Source organism: Micromys minutus (assembly GCF_963924665.1).
Source record: "Micromys minutus genome assembly, chromosome: 21".
In the NCBI taxonomy this organism is placed as follows: domain Eukaryota; kingdom Metazoa; phylum Chordata; class Mammalia; order Rodentia; family Muridae; genus Micromys; species Micromys minutus.
In genome coordinates this window covers 799,703-814,203 of record NC_137956.1, presented here as the reverse complement: position 1 = coordinate 814,203, position 14,501 = coordinate 799,703, and the positions used below count along the sequence as shown (strand labels likewise).

Sequence of the window (14,501 nt, the reverse complement as noted above, 5' to 3'; positions counted from 1 at the left end):
CTAATATGTAACAAGAGTTAAAAATTAGATTACAAGTCTTAATTCTTGCAGTTCTCTTATTGAAAGTGGAATAGTGTGGTGTTAAATCATATAATTTGTTTTCATTATATAAACTGATGCAGAGCTAGGGTTATGGCTGCGTAGGTAGAGTCCTTGCTGTGCAAACCTGAGGACCTTAGATTGAATTCCCAACACCCGTAAAAGCTTGTGGCACCGTGTATTTGTGACTCCAGTGCTTGGGGCACAGAGACAGGCAGATTCCCGGGAACTCGTTGGCCAGCCAATCTGATCAAAAGGGTAAGCTACAGGTACAGCGGTGGACTTTGTCTATAAATAACAAGATGGAGGAGCCTAGAGAGATGGCTCAGTGGTTTAGAACACTTGCTGCTCTTGCAGAGGACCCAAGTTCGGTTCCCAGCACCCACATCAGCCAGTTTACAACCCCCTGTACCTCTAGTTCCAGGGGATCTAATGCCCTCTTCTGGCCTCTAAGGATACCTGCATACATGTGTTACACAGACAGACAACCCTGGCATGAACCATCCAAATCAATCAATCAATCAATCAATCATTAAAGTAGGAAGGAACAAGGGTTATGAAGGAGGAAGACACCTGGATTTGACCTCAGCCTTCCAGATGTGCCAGGGCAAGTGTGCCCTGCCTTGCACCTTGCACCATGCACTTTCACACAAACAAACAAAACAAACCAATGTGGCTCTTTAAAAAAAAAAAAGTGCTGCCACAGTCTACGAAGTGAGGGAAAGAAATAAAGAAAAGAATGGAAGCCGCATCACAATCCCATTCCTCAAGGACCATCAGTGGGTTTTGTTCTGTTTTCAGCAGATTTTTAAATATTTTAAATGTGCCTTTTTACAAAATTGAGATCATGACACATTTCTTTAAAAATATGCTTCTTTGCTGCACAACAATATTTGCCCCTCCATCCAATGTGTCTTAATGCTTACTGTACATTTGACACGGGCACAGAGATGAAGCAGACACCATGGTGTGCTTTTCCCGCAGTGTCAGTTGTATCCGTGCAGAGGAGGCGGGAGCAGGACAGACCTGAGAGAAGGAAGAGCAGGGAGCCGGGAGGCTGAGGAGTCTGGGCAAACAAGAGGAGCCAGTTAGTGTTTGCCAGGCAAGCGAATCATGGCCAGTGTCGGGAGCAGATGGTTTGGCCCTTAGAATGCCTGGGTAGCTCTTGAATTTCGTCTCTCCTTAATCTCTTTCCAATATTTTTTAATCACCTTATCTATATAGATATCCTCTTTTGTAATAGATGACCATTTTTTGAAGATGTCCTTGAACTTCACTTTCCAGTTTGCTGAGAATGTACTCCCAACTCTGAGCTTTCTTCCTAAGTCATGGCCGGGCCGAAAACTTGCACCCTTCCTTGTTTGATTTCCTTGGAGCTATTCCCTGGTACAGTTAAGTGTTCATGTTGGGATCATGTGTTTGAGTGAACGAATTTCCGCCTGGGAACTTCATTATCACCATCCCTTTCTATCCTCCACTGCCCCACCCCCACCCATCCCCAACCGCAGTTACAGCTATGCCAGGCTCGCTGACTCCCTGTAAGTCCATTGAGTTACCTTCAGGTTCCCACTTAGTCTGTTCCTTTGCCTGGCCGAGTGCCAGGTGCCGAAGGCACGCCAGCCTCCTTAGGTCTCAAAGGGGCCAGTGAGGTCTGGGAAAGGAGGAAGAGGATGTGATGTCTGCTTACCTGGCCAGAACCCAAGAAAGCAGGCTGATCAAGTCAGAGCCCTTCACACCTTGGACCTGCCCCAGCTCCACCCAAAGAGTCTATCAGTGTGCAAATCTGCAAACTGTTTGCACAAGTCTTCCTTCTGCCTACCCTTTCCCCCAGAAAGAAGCTACAGGCCAGGCAAGACCCAAGGGTAGAAGTCCAATCTGATGTTAGGCGAGTGGGACTCACACTTCTGGTCAAAGCTGGATTTATTTGCAAAGCTGCACCTGCACCACACTACAGAAAGCTGTCTTTGTGAGACTGTGGCAGAGAACATGTTAAAATCCTGGCATGGAATATCTGGGTTGTTGGCCTCTAGACTTGAGCACTTTGGGTCTCACTTTCCTTACTGGTAATAGGGTTGTTTGAACGACATGGTCTCCAAGTGCCTGCCTCAGGTGCCAAGGTCCTTGTCCTGGACCCTGTCTCCAGGGAGAATGCCACTACAGGGCATTTGACTTTTCCCATGGTGACCACTCTGCCCTTGGAGTCAGTCCCATACGCTGGCCCCTCACAAAGACCTAGATTTAGGGTAGGTTGGCAGAGATGGAGTGTAGAATCAAGTGGATCAGTTTATTCAAAGGAAGCAAACTTAGAAAAACCCACATTCTCAATTTAAGGCCTACAGCGGCCATGTGGTAAGATTCCCAAGAACCACAGCTACTGATGGGAGTCCGTGCTATGATCCCGCTGGACCCCACCCTCATTGCCCTTTCCTACCTCCAAAAATGCTGCTCCTGGAAGCTAAGGGGAGGTTGTTTGGCATGGGGAGTGTCTCACAAGAAGGGGTAGGTGTCTCTGACCTCTGTAACCCTGATCTCTAAGCCCCATCCCCCTCACCCTCAAAGCCAGAGACATTAGCCAAGGTCCTGGGGGTGGGAGGATTCATTTCTTTGTGCTTCAAGCTTCTGGCTCTAGGCAAGCTCAGGCCCCTTGTATAGTCTGGTGGTGAGCCTGGGGAGGGCCTCTAGCAAGTACTAATCTGTAACCTGTCTTCATGGAGATCGGTGGGAATGATTTCTTAGGCATATCTGACCTCTTTAGTCAGGAAGAAAGTCTCCATCCACCACTTCCAGGGTGGTCAGAATCCTCTTGTGTGTGTGTGTGTGTGTGTGTGTGTGTGTGTGTGTGTGTGTGTGTGTACTGGGGAACAAACCCAAGGTCTTGTGCATGCTGAGCTAACACTCTATCACTAACTAAGCTATGCCTTGGCTACTGTTATCTTCTGGTTTGGATACACTGGCAATCTCTCCAAATGACCCATTCTAAGGAGGCTAGGTCAAAAGATAGTTCCAAAACAAGTGGGATGAAGCTGTTGACTCTTGTTTATCAGGAATCTGATGTGAGAGTGGCAACTGTTACTAGTTCTACACGAGTGGATACTTTCCTTATCACCTGATTGGGGAGGGGTGATTGATTGTATCCCTCCATTTTACAGGTTTGAGGTCTCAGAGGCTCAGTAAGACCCTTATCCAAGCTCACTTTGTTAGTAGGAGGCAAAGGAGTACAGACTCAGCTCTGTCCATCTAGCTGCTAGACTCGAATGTCAAACATTTACTAAGAACCTACTCCAGTGATCAATGGCCAGGTCAGCATGATGATCTGATCCTGTTGCGGTGAGAAAACACTGACTAAACCAGGAGGAAAGGGTTTATCTGCCTTCTACTCTCAGCTCATCGTCCATCTCTGGGCAAGCCAGGAAAACAAGCAAGAACCTGAAACAGAAACCATGGGTGAACACTGCTTCCTGGCTGGCTCCTAGGTTCGTTCTTAACTCCCAGGACCTCTCACCCAGTGAGTGGTGCTACCCACAGTGGGCTGGGTCCTCCCACATTAATAATCAAGGCAGTCCCCACAGGCACGCCTACAGGCCAGTCTCTCAGCTGAGACTCTAGAAGAATGAGCAACTCATGTGCTCCAGGGTGCAGTGTCTAAGAGGATGTGCTGTGATCGTGAAGAGAGGAAAGGGAGAGATAGAAGCAAGAGCTATCTCAGCCAAACAGCCATGTGCTGTGGAGACATGTTCTCAGAAACAGTCATTTGATGATTTCATTGTTGTACATACATCAAAGAAAGAGCTTACACAAACCTAGATGGTATGTCCTACACCACACCTAGCTATACGGTATAGAGCCTGTTGCTCCTGGGACCATCATAAAGAAAACAGAGATTACAACAAACACAAGAGACAATGATGTAATCCTGAGGTGTAGTAACCTCCAAATGTGTGCAAGGTTGCTGCCAGCACAACATATCATTCCACAATAAACATTTTTTATAAGTAGGGCTATACTCTAAAGCACCAATAAGAAACCTAATAAAATAAATTCATAAGCCAGCAACAGTCATTTATTATCAAGCATTTACTGTACATCGTTACATGTGTCATTCTTGGCTACAGCTGTGGGTTTGTTTACATCAGCAGCACCACAAGCACAGTGATGTGCTGTATTTCACCCTCACAGAAGCTACATTGTCACAAGGCAGTGCGGATCTTTTAACTCCACTGCTGTGTGACAGCTACTGGGACCTACCAGGACTGAAGTATAATGAAGGTCACAACTACATAGGCGGATGTCATGGGAAAGTGATGAAACTTGGAAGGGGAAGGTGATGGGAAGAAGCATTGAAGGAGTAGTGGGAAAGAAGGGAGGAAGAGAGGAAGGGCGAGGGAGGGAGGAGCATGAAGTGAGATGGGTGTCAGTAAGGATGTTCTTGTGGAGGATGGGCTTTGTGCCTTGGACCTGTGTATATGGGACCTTCTCCAGATGGAGGGGGTGAAGAGGAATGACCTGAGCCAGAAACCAGGGTGAGAACTTCAGGGTCTGCTTGGCATCAGTCCCATGGAGGTGTGGGAACGGGAGAGGCTGGCCTGTCGGTCGAGATCAAGTGCAGGGAAGGCCCTATGCCAGGGAGGGGCCTGAGCTTGCTTCTCAGAACAGTGGGAGCTGCTGGAAACCTTTGATAGTTCACAGGCAGAAAGAAGCCATTAGTTGGAAGGAGGCAGGAAGCCATGATGTGCCTCTCTCCCTCTTTGGACAGCCACAGATGCCACATGAGGAAAAGGTTTGGTCCTGATGTTTCCAACTCCATTCTGAAAATGGGCTGAGTATGAGGCCCGAGTGAGGGCCTCTCTGTGAAGTGTGGCCTGAGGAGGAATATAGGAAGCGTGGAGGGTTCTGTGGCAGCATCAGGGGAGGCAGTGGAGAGACAGGAAAGGCATTGTTCTGAGTGATGACCTCAACCAAAAGATGTCCTTGGTCCTCAGAAATCAACGCTTCCTTTTTTTACTTTCCACTGACCTGTGGAAGAGCAGTCAGTGATCTTCACTGCTGAGCCATCTCTCCAGCCCCCCAGGGAGAGTGGAGCTGGAGGGGTGTTTGAGACAGGGTCTTGCTACACAGCCCAGGTTGGCTTTGCAATCCTCCTGTCTCCACCTCCCAAGTGCTGGGACTGTAGTTGTATACCACCATGCTCTGCCCTTTTTAAAAAGAAAATATAGACAAAAATTTTCCCTAATTGCAATAAAAGCTAGGTGAACTTGTGAGATAGTTTTCGGAGACATTCAATTCTCTGTAAGTTTTCTTATGAGAAAAAGAGACAAATGATCACAGCCAAGTTAATAATATCAGGTTGTCAAACAAAAAGTGTCTGCCATTAATAACATCATAAACAGTGATGTAAACATCAGGCACTCGGGGCTGGAGAGATGGCTCAGTGGCTAAGAGCACTGACTGCTCTTCCAGAGGTCCTGAGTTCAATTCCCAGCAACCACATGGTGGCTCAAACCATCTGTAATGGAATCTGATGCTCTTTTCTGGTCTGTTTGATAACTGCTACAGTGTACTCATATACATAAAATAATAAAATAAATCTTTTAAAAAAAGGAAGTAAGAAAAAATCAGGCACTCAAATCTGAGGTCCATTGGCAGAGCATGGGAAATACATGAGTTTTCTTGAGCCAATTTATGTTTTTAGAGGCCCCTGGAGAGCTTGTAATATTCCTCAGTATATAATTTCAAAATCCTAAATATAGTACTGATTAGTCTCTCCCTTCAATTGCAGGGTAAATATTGCTGGGTGAGGAATGACATTAGGTTTTAATCTGTAAATTATTCAGTGTGTGTGTGTGTGTGTGTGTGTGTGTGTGTGTGTGTGTGTGTGTGTGTATACACATGCCACAAAACATGTGTGGAGGTCAGAGGATAACTTGGAGGGGTTGGATTTATCCTTCCACCATAGGGATACTAGGAATTAAATTTAGAGTCTCAATTTGGCAGATTTTACCTGATGAGTCATCTCTCCAAAACTCAAAAGAAATAAACAGGTATCTATCGAAAAGTAATCTTCCTTCCTCTTCTTTCTCTTACCAAGGCTCCCTCTGCTGAGCCAGCAGCTGTTACATTTCTTCTCCGTCCTACTTCTGGTTTTCTGGGACCAGCTTTATGGGAAGCTTTTCAACATGGATGCACATTTATTTGCTAGAGTAATGTCATTTCCTGAGTGCCAACTACCCTTTTATCCTGGGCTTCTACTGCCTTCTGCAGGCTTATTGTTGTGAGCCTAGAGGCCATGTTCTGTCCCCCCTTTTTTTTTCTATTAACACTTAGCTAATAGAAACAAGTGTATATTAGGCACCAACTGTATACTCTGCTACTCATTTCAGGTGTTGAGAGAAACGTAAGGGTTTTTTTCCTCTTTTAAACACTGGGTATAATTTTTATTGTATTTTTTTCAGCCATTTTGTGTTCTAGTAGAGGCAGAATGAACATTCTGTACATAGAAAAAAGTCAAGCTAAGTGCACCAAACTCTTTAATGTGGCCCTTCACAGAACCCAGCAAGCAGAGGCTGAGATAGCATCAGGTTTGCCAGGAGGACTCCACAGTACTGGGCCCATGTATGTTCCCAGACTAGTTTCTTTCTCTGAAGCTCTGGAGCCTGTTAGCTCTCTGATGGCTCTGCCCAAAGGGTGCTTAGTCATCTCCCATGAAGCCTTGCTGCTTCTGATCTCTAGCTCGAAAACTCCAATTACTCAACAGGGAACTGAGAATGGCCAAAGGGCTCTAAGGCCCCTTCCTGCTTTTCCAACATTGTTCTTTGGAAAGTCTAATGTTAAATAACCACCTCAGATGCTGCCAGAAAATACTGATAACGAGGTTGGTGACTGTTCAGCATTATTAACGATGTAGCTGTAAAATAAGTTTATAACTGTATTTTACTTATTGCCAAATAAGTGAATTGTGGATGTTGACACCCTTAGAAAAACAGTTCTGGCCAGAACTGTGATTCCTGCTCTTTCTTTTCAAACATTAAGACTTGGGTGCAGGGAGCAGAGCAAGGACACTTCATTTAGAAGCAGCTTTTATTATTCCCACTGTAGATGTAGGCTCACAGAGGTGGCCCACAGCCTGCTGGACCCACAGTGTGGCTGCTCTCCTGCAGCAGTTCTCAACCTGTGAGGGTCAAATGACCCTTTTGCAAGAGTCCACTAAGTCCATCAGAAAACACAGGTGTTTACATCAAGGTGCATAACTGTGACACACAGCTATGAAGTAACAACGAGGGGCTGGAGAGATTGCTCAGTGGTTAGAGCACTGACTGCTCTTCCAAAGGTCCTGAGTTCAATTCCCAGCAACCACATGGTGACTCAACCATCTGTAATGAGATCTGATGCCCTCTTCTGGTGTGTCTGAAGACAGCAACACATATATTAAAAAAAAAAAACATACTCATACATTAAAACAAAAAGTAACAACAAAAATAATTTTATGTTTGGGGTCACCACAACATGAGGAACTGAATTAAAGGGACAATATTAGGAAGGCTGAGAACCACTGGTCTTGTGCAGCGTGGATCTCACTGGCTGGTCCACAACTATGAAATCTGTGCTTTAGGTAATTGAGAAATCTGTTTTTTGGGTTTTTTTTGTTTTTTTGGGGGGGGGGTTAGCTGAATATTCTGATGGGTGAACTTCTGAATCAGATTAAGGCTAGGGAAGAAGATGGAGAGGCAGAGGTGAGCTTCTCTAAGCCAAGCCTAGGGTCTCTTCCCTCTTAGGGGACACAGTTGTGGAATCTGGGCAGACAGGGCATAGAACGGAGTCCGGACTCTCTGCTTCACTTGCTCTGTGTCCTATGCTTTTAATTTGCATTTCCCAGATGATTAATGTACTTGAACATCTTACAGATGTTTAATCATTGCTAGTTTCTTTCATCTTCCTGCACCTTGGACCCTAACCCTAACATCCAGGACCAGGGGAAGTTCCACCTAGAAAGATACCACAGTCCCCAGGGATCTAGACTTCTCAAGACCTTCTCTACCTCCTCTACTTCTCTTGCCAGTCTCCTGGTTCAACCTTCCACCCTGGTGCTCCTGACTCTTCAGACTGACTGATGGGCCTCAGCTTCTCTTTTCTACCTCTTGAACCTTTAGCCCAGTCCCCTCTCTGCCCTGGGGTGCTAGACCCTCTTTCTTTCCTCAACTGGGCACATTTTACCTGGGTAGCTCAGCTACCCAGGAGCACCTGCTGTTTCCTCCAGGAGGCCTCAGATAACATGCTCCCCTCCCCCACCCACCTGTCTGGGAGAGTTGTCCCTTGTTTGTGGCTTAGCAACATCCAGCACTTATCCTCAGAGCACTGCCACTGGCTGTTGCAATTGCCTGTTTGCTGCCCCGCTGCTCTTATGCCTTCACTCCTGACTGCAGAAAGGGTTGTGCAATCCTCACTTTTATAACACGCGGCTTAGGGCAACAATGATACTTGTTTAATGATCTGGTCCAGATCCCTTTAAGAAAATAATTTTAAAAAATCTATAAAACGAGGTGTGGTGGTACACACCTCTCCTCCCAGCACTCTGGAGGCAGAGGTGGGAAGATCATAAACTCAAGGTCAGTCTCAGCTACAAAGTGAGTTTGAGTCTAACTTGGGATATATATAATATAATATACCCTGTCTCAAAAAAATGAAAACAGGACGAGACTCTCTCAAAGGCAGGGGAAAGGGGGACTGGAGAGATGGCTGCTCTTCCAGAGGACACAAGATTGATTCCTAGCACCCATATGACAGATGCAGTTACAGGAAATCCAACTCCTTCTGGCCTGCAAAGGCACTGCATGCATGTGCTGTATAAACATACATGCAGGCAAAACACCCATACAGTAAAACAAACAATAAATAACATAAAAAGCAAAGATAAAAATCTTCTAGCCTTCTCTGCTAGACAATAAAGTATTTGTGTCAGGAGCAGTTGTCCACGGTGCCAGATCCAGCCGCCATTTTCACTTAAATTCCATTGATAAAAAAACTGGCCAGACTTCAGCATGGGGAAAACTGGACATTTTCTGTGTATGAACAGGGTGGCAAATTAAGAGTGAAAAATTGGTAGTAACTGTTAGAGTGGACAAGGATGGTCTTGCCTCAAAGAGGGCCCTCAGTGGCTGTGTGCTATCACAGATGGGCAGAGGGCAGGGGCGGTCATTCAGCTGAATATGCTGGTTTTATAAATGAAAAGACTGTTAGCGTGGTGGATACTCAGGAGGCAGAGGCAGGTGGATCTCTGTGTTTGAGACCAGCCTGGTCTACAGAGTGAGTTCCAGGACAGTTAGGGCTACTCAGAGGGGAAAAAGGAAAGAGAAAGAAAAGGCAGCTGGGTGCTGGAACCCCACGGCTGTGCTTTATCTGCCAGCACTTTTATCTGCAAAGTAGGGCTTTGTTAAGAATTTTTTTCATCTGCTTTAAAAAGGAGCTCTGGGGATTATTCAGCTTTGGGGGGGAAAGCTGAGGCCAGAAGATCAAGAGTTCAAGGCCAGCCTTGGTTACATAGTGAGGTTCTGTCTAAACAAATAACAGGGAGGATGAGGTGGGTGATAGATGATTATGTCACTGGTTTTGTGCACGACTACTTCTCCAGCTGCAGAGAAGGCCTCCATAGTGGCTTCTCATCAGAAAGAACATCAGGTTCCCCAAACAGTACTGCAGAAATCATTTAATCAATCTTGTGTGGGAAGGGTGAGGCTGCCTTCTTTGGTAACCGAGCTCTCACTGTGTAAATCTGTGCCATTATTTAACCTTTAAGTTCATCTTGAGGGTATGGCAATGACAATGTGTACCCCAGAAGTTAAGGAACAAATGAGACCTCTTCACAGTCTCTGGCACTTACTTGGGACTCAATAAACGTGGGTTTCTATTCTTAAGTGGTTCAGGTCCTCTTTCTGACTACCTACAGGGCCATTACAGTATAGTTGTTGACGCCGTCACTTTCAAAGGGGACACTTCTACCAATCCTGCCAGCAGATATAATCAGTTGTCATATCCGCTGTTGCTAACCTGGATCTGGAGACTCCACAGATGAAAAAGAAACATACTTGCTCCCTACGGAGACTGAACTGTGAACAGAAAATAACAGTCCCATGTGACAAGCTGCAGGGGCAGAATGCTGGTGGTGGGAGTGGGGCGAACAGTTGGATGTCTGCTTGGGAAAGGGATGGAGGGCAGCCCTGAGAAGGCTCTAGGCTTCACCTGGAGGAGGTGAGGTGGCAGGTGGGAAAGCATGAGATGGGGGAGGACACCGGAGTGAAGAAACACATTTTGCACAATGAGGGGCTATTTTTGGAACTGTTGGGACAATTTTTTAAAAAGGGAGCTTAATGAGAAGGGAAGAGGCCAGGTGATGCTGGCTGACAAACGTGAGTTAGGACTTTACTCCTTCAGTCATGGGGGCCAGGGAAGAAATCTGAGCCAAAAAGTGAGAGGGAAGGGATGAGTGGAAAGTGGAGAGAGTGACGCCATTAGTCTTGCCTAGTGGGGAAGTGGGGGTAGGTAAGCTAGAGCCTCTGGGAGCCCAGCCCAGCCCAGCCCAGCCCACTCTATTTTGGGAAATGGTACAGGGGACTGAACACAGGGCCATGCACAGGACGAATCTACCTGATATCAGTCTACCTCCCCTCTCCCCCTATTCTCCCTTTAGTCAGTCATTTAACAGAGTTATGAGGGCCTGCTGGGTATGGAGGGAGGGTCAGCTGTGTTCCAAGAATTAGGAACCAGGCAACACACAAGGACTGGGCAAAGTCTGCTCTCAAGGAGGGGGAGGATGATAGACAAGCGGGGCCATCCAGATAAAGGGCCAGGAAAACAAGGTGTTTGAAGAATCCTCAGGTGGCACTGCCCTCCCTCAACTTGCTAGACTCCAGTGGTCTAACTTTGGTTTTCCAAAAAAAGAAGAAGAAGGAGGAGGAGGAGGGGGAGGAGGAGGAGGAGGAGGAGGAGGAGGAGGAGGAGGAGGAGGAGGAGGAGGAGGAAGAAGAAGAAGAAGAAGAAGAAGAAGAAGAAGAAGAAGAAGAAGAAGAAGAAGAAGAAGAAGAAGAAGAAGAAGAAAAGGGGAAAAAAGGCAGGCTTTGGCTTCTAGAAACATTACTATGGTAAATAATTAAACCGGTATGTTGTGTATTTCCAGGGAACCTTGCCTGAGCAGGGATAGTTAAACTTTTCCCCTGGACCTAATCAATCTTGATAATTGGTACTTGAGGGCCACAGATCCAAGACGTTACAAATCTAATGTTTTAGAAGGGCTGCAGTAACCTCAAGATGTTCTCCTCACCATAGTTTCCATGTAATTAGATCCCCCCTTTCCCTCCGTTCCTCCCAATGCACATAAAGATAGCACTGGCGGAATTGTACAATGTGGGTTTTAAGCGGAAACTCTGTTTCTAATGCACCTTTTCAGGCAGCTGGGCATATAACCCCAGCAGCTGCCAAGCACAGCAGAGGGGGGCAGGGGTGCTGGAGGCTAGAGCGTCACCTTCAGGGGTGCTGGTATATAAGCCTTTGGTGTTTTTTGGTGCCAAAGGGATGCTGGCCAAGAAGAAGAAGCGAGCATTGTATTAAAAGCAGCTGCAAAAGCCAGGGTCTGGAAAAGGCAGATTTCCCAATGTGCCCTGTGGTCTTCCCACATTTGCCACATTCACTCACTGTGGTTTTATTTTAGTTTTCTGTGATAACTTTCAAAGACATAGGAAAATTCAGTTTTAGGGTTACAAGTGAAAGCCCCTCTGACCCAGTTTCTTTGGATTACCTGTTAGAATTTGTTCTCTGAGGGACAACTATCATCAGGGATGTCTAAATTAGGGCTACAGCTCCAATTTCTTTTTTAAACTCTGGAAGAAAACACTAATAAAAATTGTAACATTGTTTCTTTAGCAGTTTACACCTTACAAGGTACTTTTCACATTCCTTTTAAAATTATCGACTCAGATAATTTTAAAATGCTAATTTAGTCATCATTTTTGAGAGTCTGGATATGTGCTCTACACTGGTTGAGCCCACTTCTTAAGCTCCTTTCTTCCTGGGTCTTGAGACCCACCCCTTACTCATTCATCCACTGCACAGATCTCCTCCAGGTTCTACAGATTGTTAGAAATAAAGCAGGAAACCAGGCAGACTTGTTGCTACCTTATAGCCCTCCAAGGGGAGGACAGCCATTAAACAAATAATTACGTACATACAAGAAGAGTGTTTTTAAAAGGCCCTGTAGGGCAGTCAATGGCATGACACCCTAGGAGGTAACCTGGGGCTGGAACAGGGTCAGGAAAGGCCTCTGGTAGGAGGTGGAAGTGGTGTTTAAACTGAGGTCTAGGGTTAGAAAAAGTTTCTCAAGAGGTTGAAAAGAACATGGCATTACATCCCAGTTTGAAAAGCAGCAGGGCTCAGGCATAAGCTCCACACTGGGTGAGGGGCTGTGGAGAAACTGATTCAGGCTCAGTGTGCAGAATGACACTGAGAAGGTCGCTTGAGCAAGACTTGTAAAATAAATAAGTGGACGAGACTGAATAGGGTTCAGATATTGTTTATTCTCCTCTCTGCAAGGAAGCGATCGTCACCTACTGCTTTTTAAAAATAAGAAAAACAAACTTTATCTGTTAATTACTACAGGGTAGGAATTCACACAGGTAAGGAAAAGGACTCGAGAGGACTAGCTAAGATTTGCCATTAAAGAGCTGGTAGAGCTAATCTGGATACACAGTAGGCAGCGAACTCTCCACGGTTCCTCACAGTCAAGCCTAGTTTTGACAGCAATCATCTACGATTTGCGGAAGTGGCAGGATTGCTTGGACTGAGGAATCTGAAGTACTACTGTGGGCAGAGATGTTTTAGGTGGGCGGACGCTATCAGGCAGAAGGCTGCCGGGTGGAGCAGTGGGGTGTACGGAAGTGGCTTAAGGGGTGCTAGAGGCATGTACTTCTGGGAGGTGCCCTGTGCTAACTAACCTCCGGCCCATTCAGTTAATCATTTCCTGACCTTTCCTTTCCTGCCCCAAGGATTGCCACATCGTTCTTCCCTCTCCCTTTGCTTGCCAGGGGACGAAGGGAAGAAGCTCCTTCACCAGGTTAAAACAAAGCCCAATTTTGGAGGTTAGATTTGTGGGAGCCCTAGATACCCTCAAGGCAGAGGCTACGAGGTTGCAAGCTCTCTACTTCTAGACACCTGCTCCCTCTTTTTCACCTCTTTCTAGAGAGAGATTTGAAGCGGGGGTGGGGGGGGAGGTCCAATCTTCCCAAAGCAAATTATACTCTGGGTTTCACTGGCTATAAAAAGGGGACCACAGCAGCAGCTTGAAAAGGTGTTTTGAGGATTAAACGAGGTGTGGTATGCAAAGCGCCTGGCAGGGAGCCATGTGGACTTCTAACAAATGTTACACTGCCTCTTTTTATTACCTAGCACCCTGGACCTTACACAGCAAGCCGGATTTTATTTCTTTCAACTTCAAGAGGTATAGGTATGAAAATGCCCACAATGGGCAGGAGATAACAGTGAATCATAATGGCATAGCGTGAACCCGAGAACACAGGCGGTCTGGTGGGCCCAGCCGATTAATACTCAGGTGACACGCTCAGGTCAGAGTTCAGAACTCAGACGGTTTCAGACCGCGCCTGCTACTGGGAGAACACGAAAGTCAGGACTGTTCTGGGAGCTTTGCAGTCGGCTGGGCCATCAAGGGCCACGCCCCAAAAGTCTGTTTCTTCCTGTGTAAAATGGGGCTTCCATGCATGACGGTGCGAGTGGTTTTCATTTTCCGCCCACTTTGTGGTGTGGCCACATTTTCTACCTCGCTGTTGTAGTCAACTAACTCACTGCAGTAGACGCAGCGGTCCTGACCGGTCTGCTCCGGATGAGTACCCACTCTAGTCGGGTCCAAAGAATCGGCTGCCGCGGCCCGAGGCAGTCAGAGTTGGGAAAGTCACTTCACATCCCAGTAGGACCCTAGCTAGCAGTAAGCTGCGGGTGAGCGCCAAGGCCCCGCCCACTGGCTAGCGTGGGGGCGGGGCCGGACCTGGGGGCGTGACCAGCAGGATGGGCGTGGCAGCCCGAGAAGGCGGAAGCCTACTGTCTCTGGACGGCGGCAGAACCAGGAGTCCGGATTTCCACGTTCTCTGGAGCGGGGCGCCGGGAGACGGCGGATGGCAAAACCCGGCGCCCGGAAGCCCTTGCTTTCTTTGACGCAAAGGCTCGGGACCCAGCAGCCACCTTCTGCCCAGCGCCGGGTCAGACGCGACCCCAGACGGAGCCTCCGAAGTCCCTCCGCCCCAGAGCCTCGGCCGTCCCCGCCGCCGTCCTCGTGGCCATGGAGTGTCCGCACCTCAGCTCCAGCGTCTGCATCGCCCCAGACTCAGCCAAGTTCCCCAACGGCTCCCCGTCGTCCTGGTGCTGCAGCGGTGAGTGCGGCTCTGGGGCTGGCCGGCCGCGCACCCGAGGTC

General features: G+C 47.2%; 1 protein-coding gene across 1 annotated transcript in view; it reads left to right on the top strand.

Moving 5' to 3' along the window:
• Positions 1-12,626: 12,626 nt before the first annotated feature.
• USP3 (ubiquitin specific peptidase 3) overlaps positions 12,627-14,501 on the top strand; it is a 68,331-nt gene continuing 66,456 nt past the window's right edge. The window contains exon 1 of the mRNA XM_080934394.1: positions 12,627-14,459. Coding sequence (XP_080790520.1) covers positions 14,369-14,459 — 91 coding nt within the window. The 5' untranslated portion in view covers positions 12,627-14,368. The remainder of the gene's footprint in view (positions 14,460-14,501) is intronic.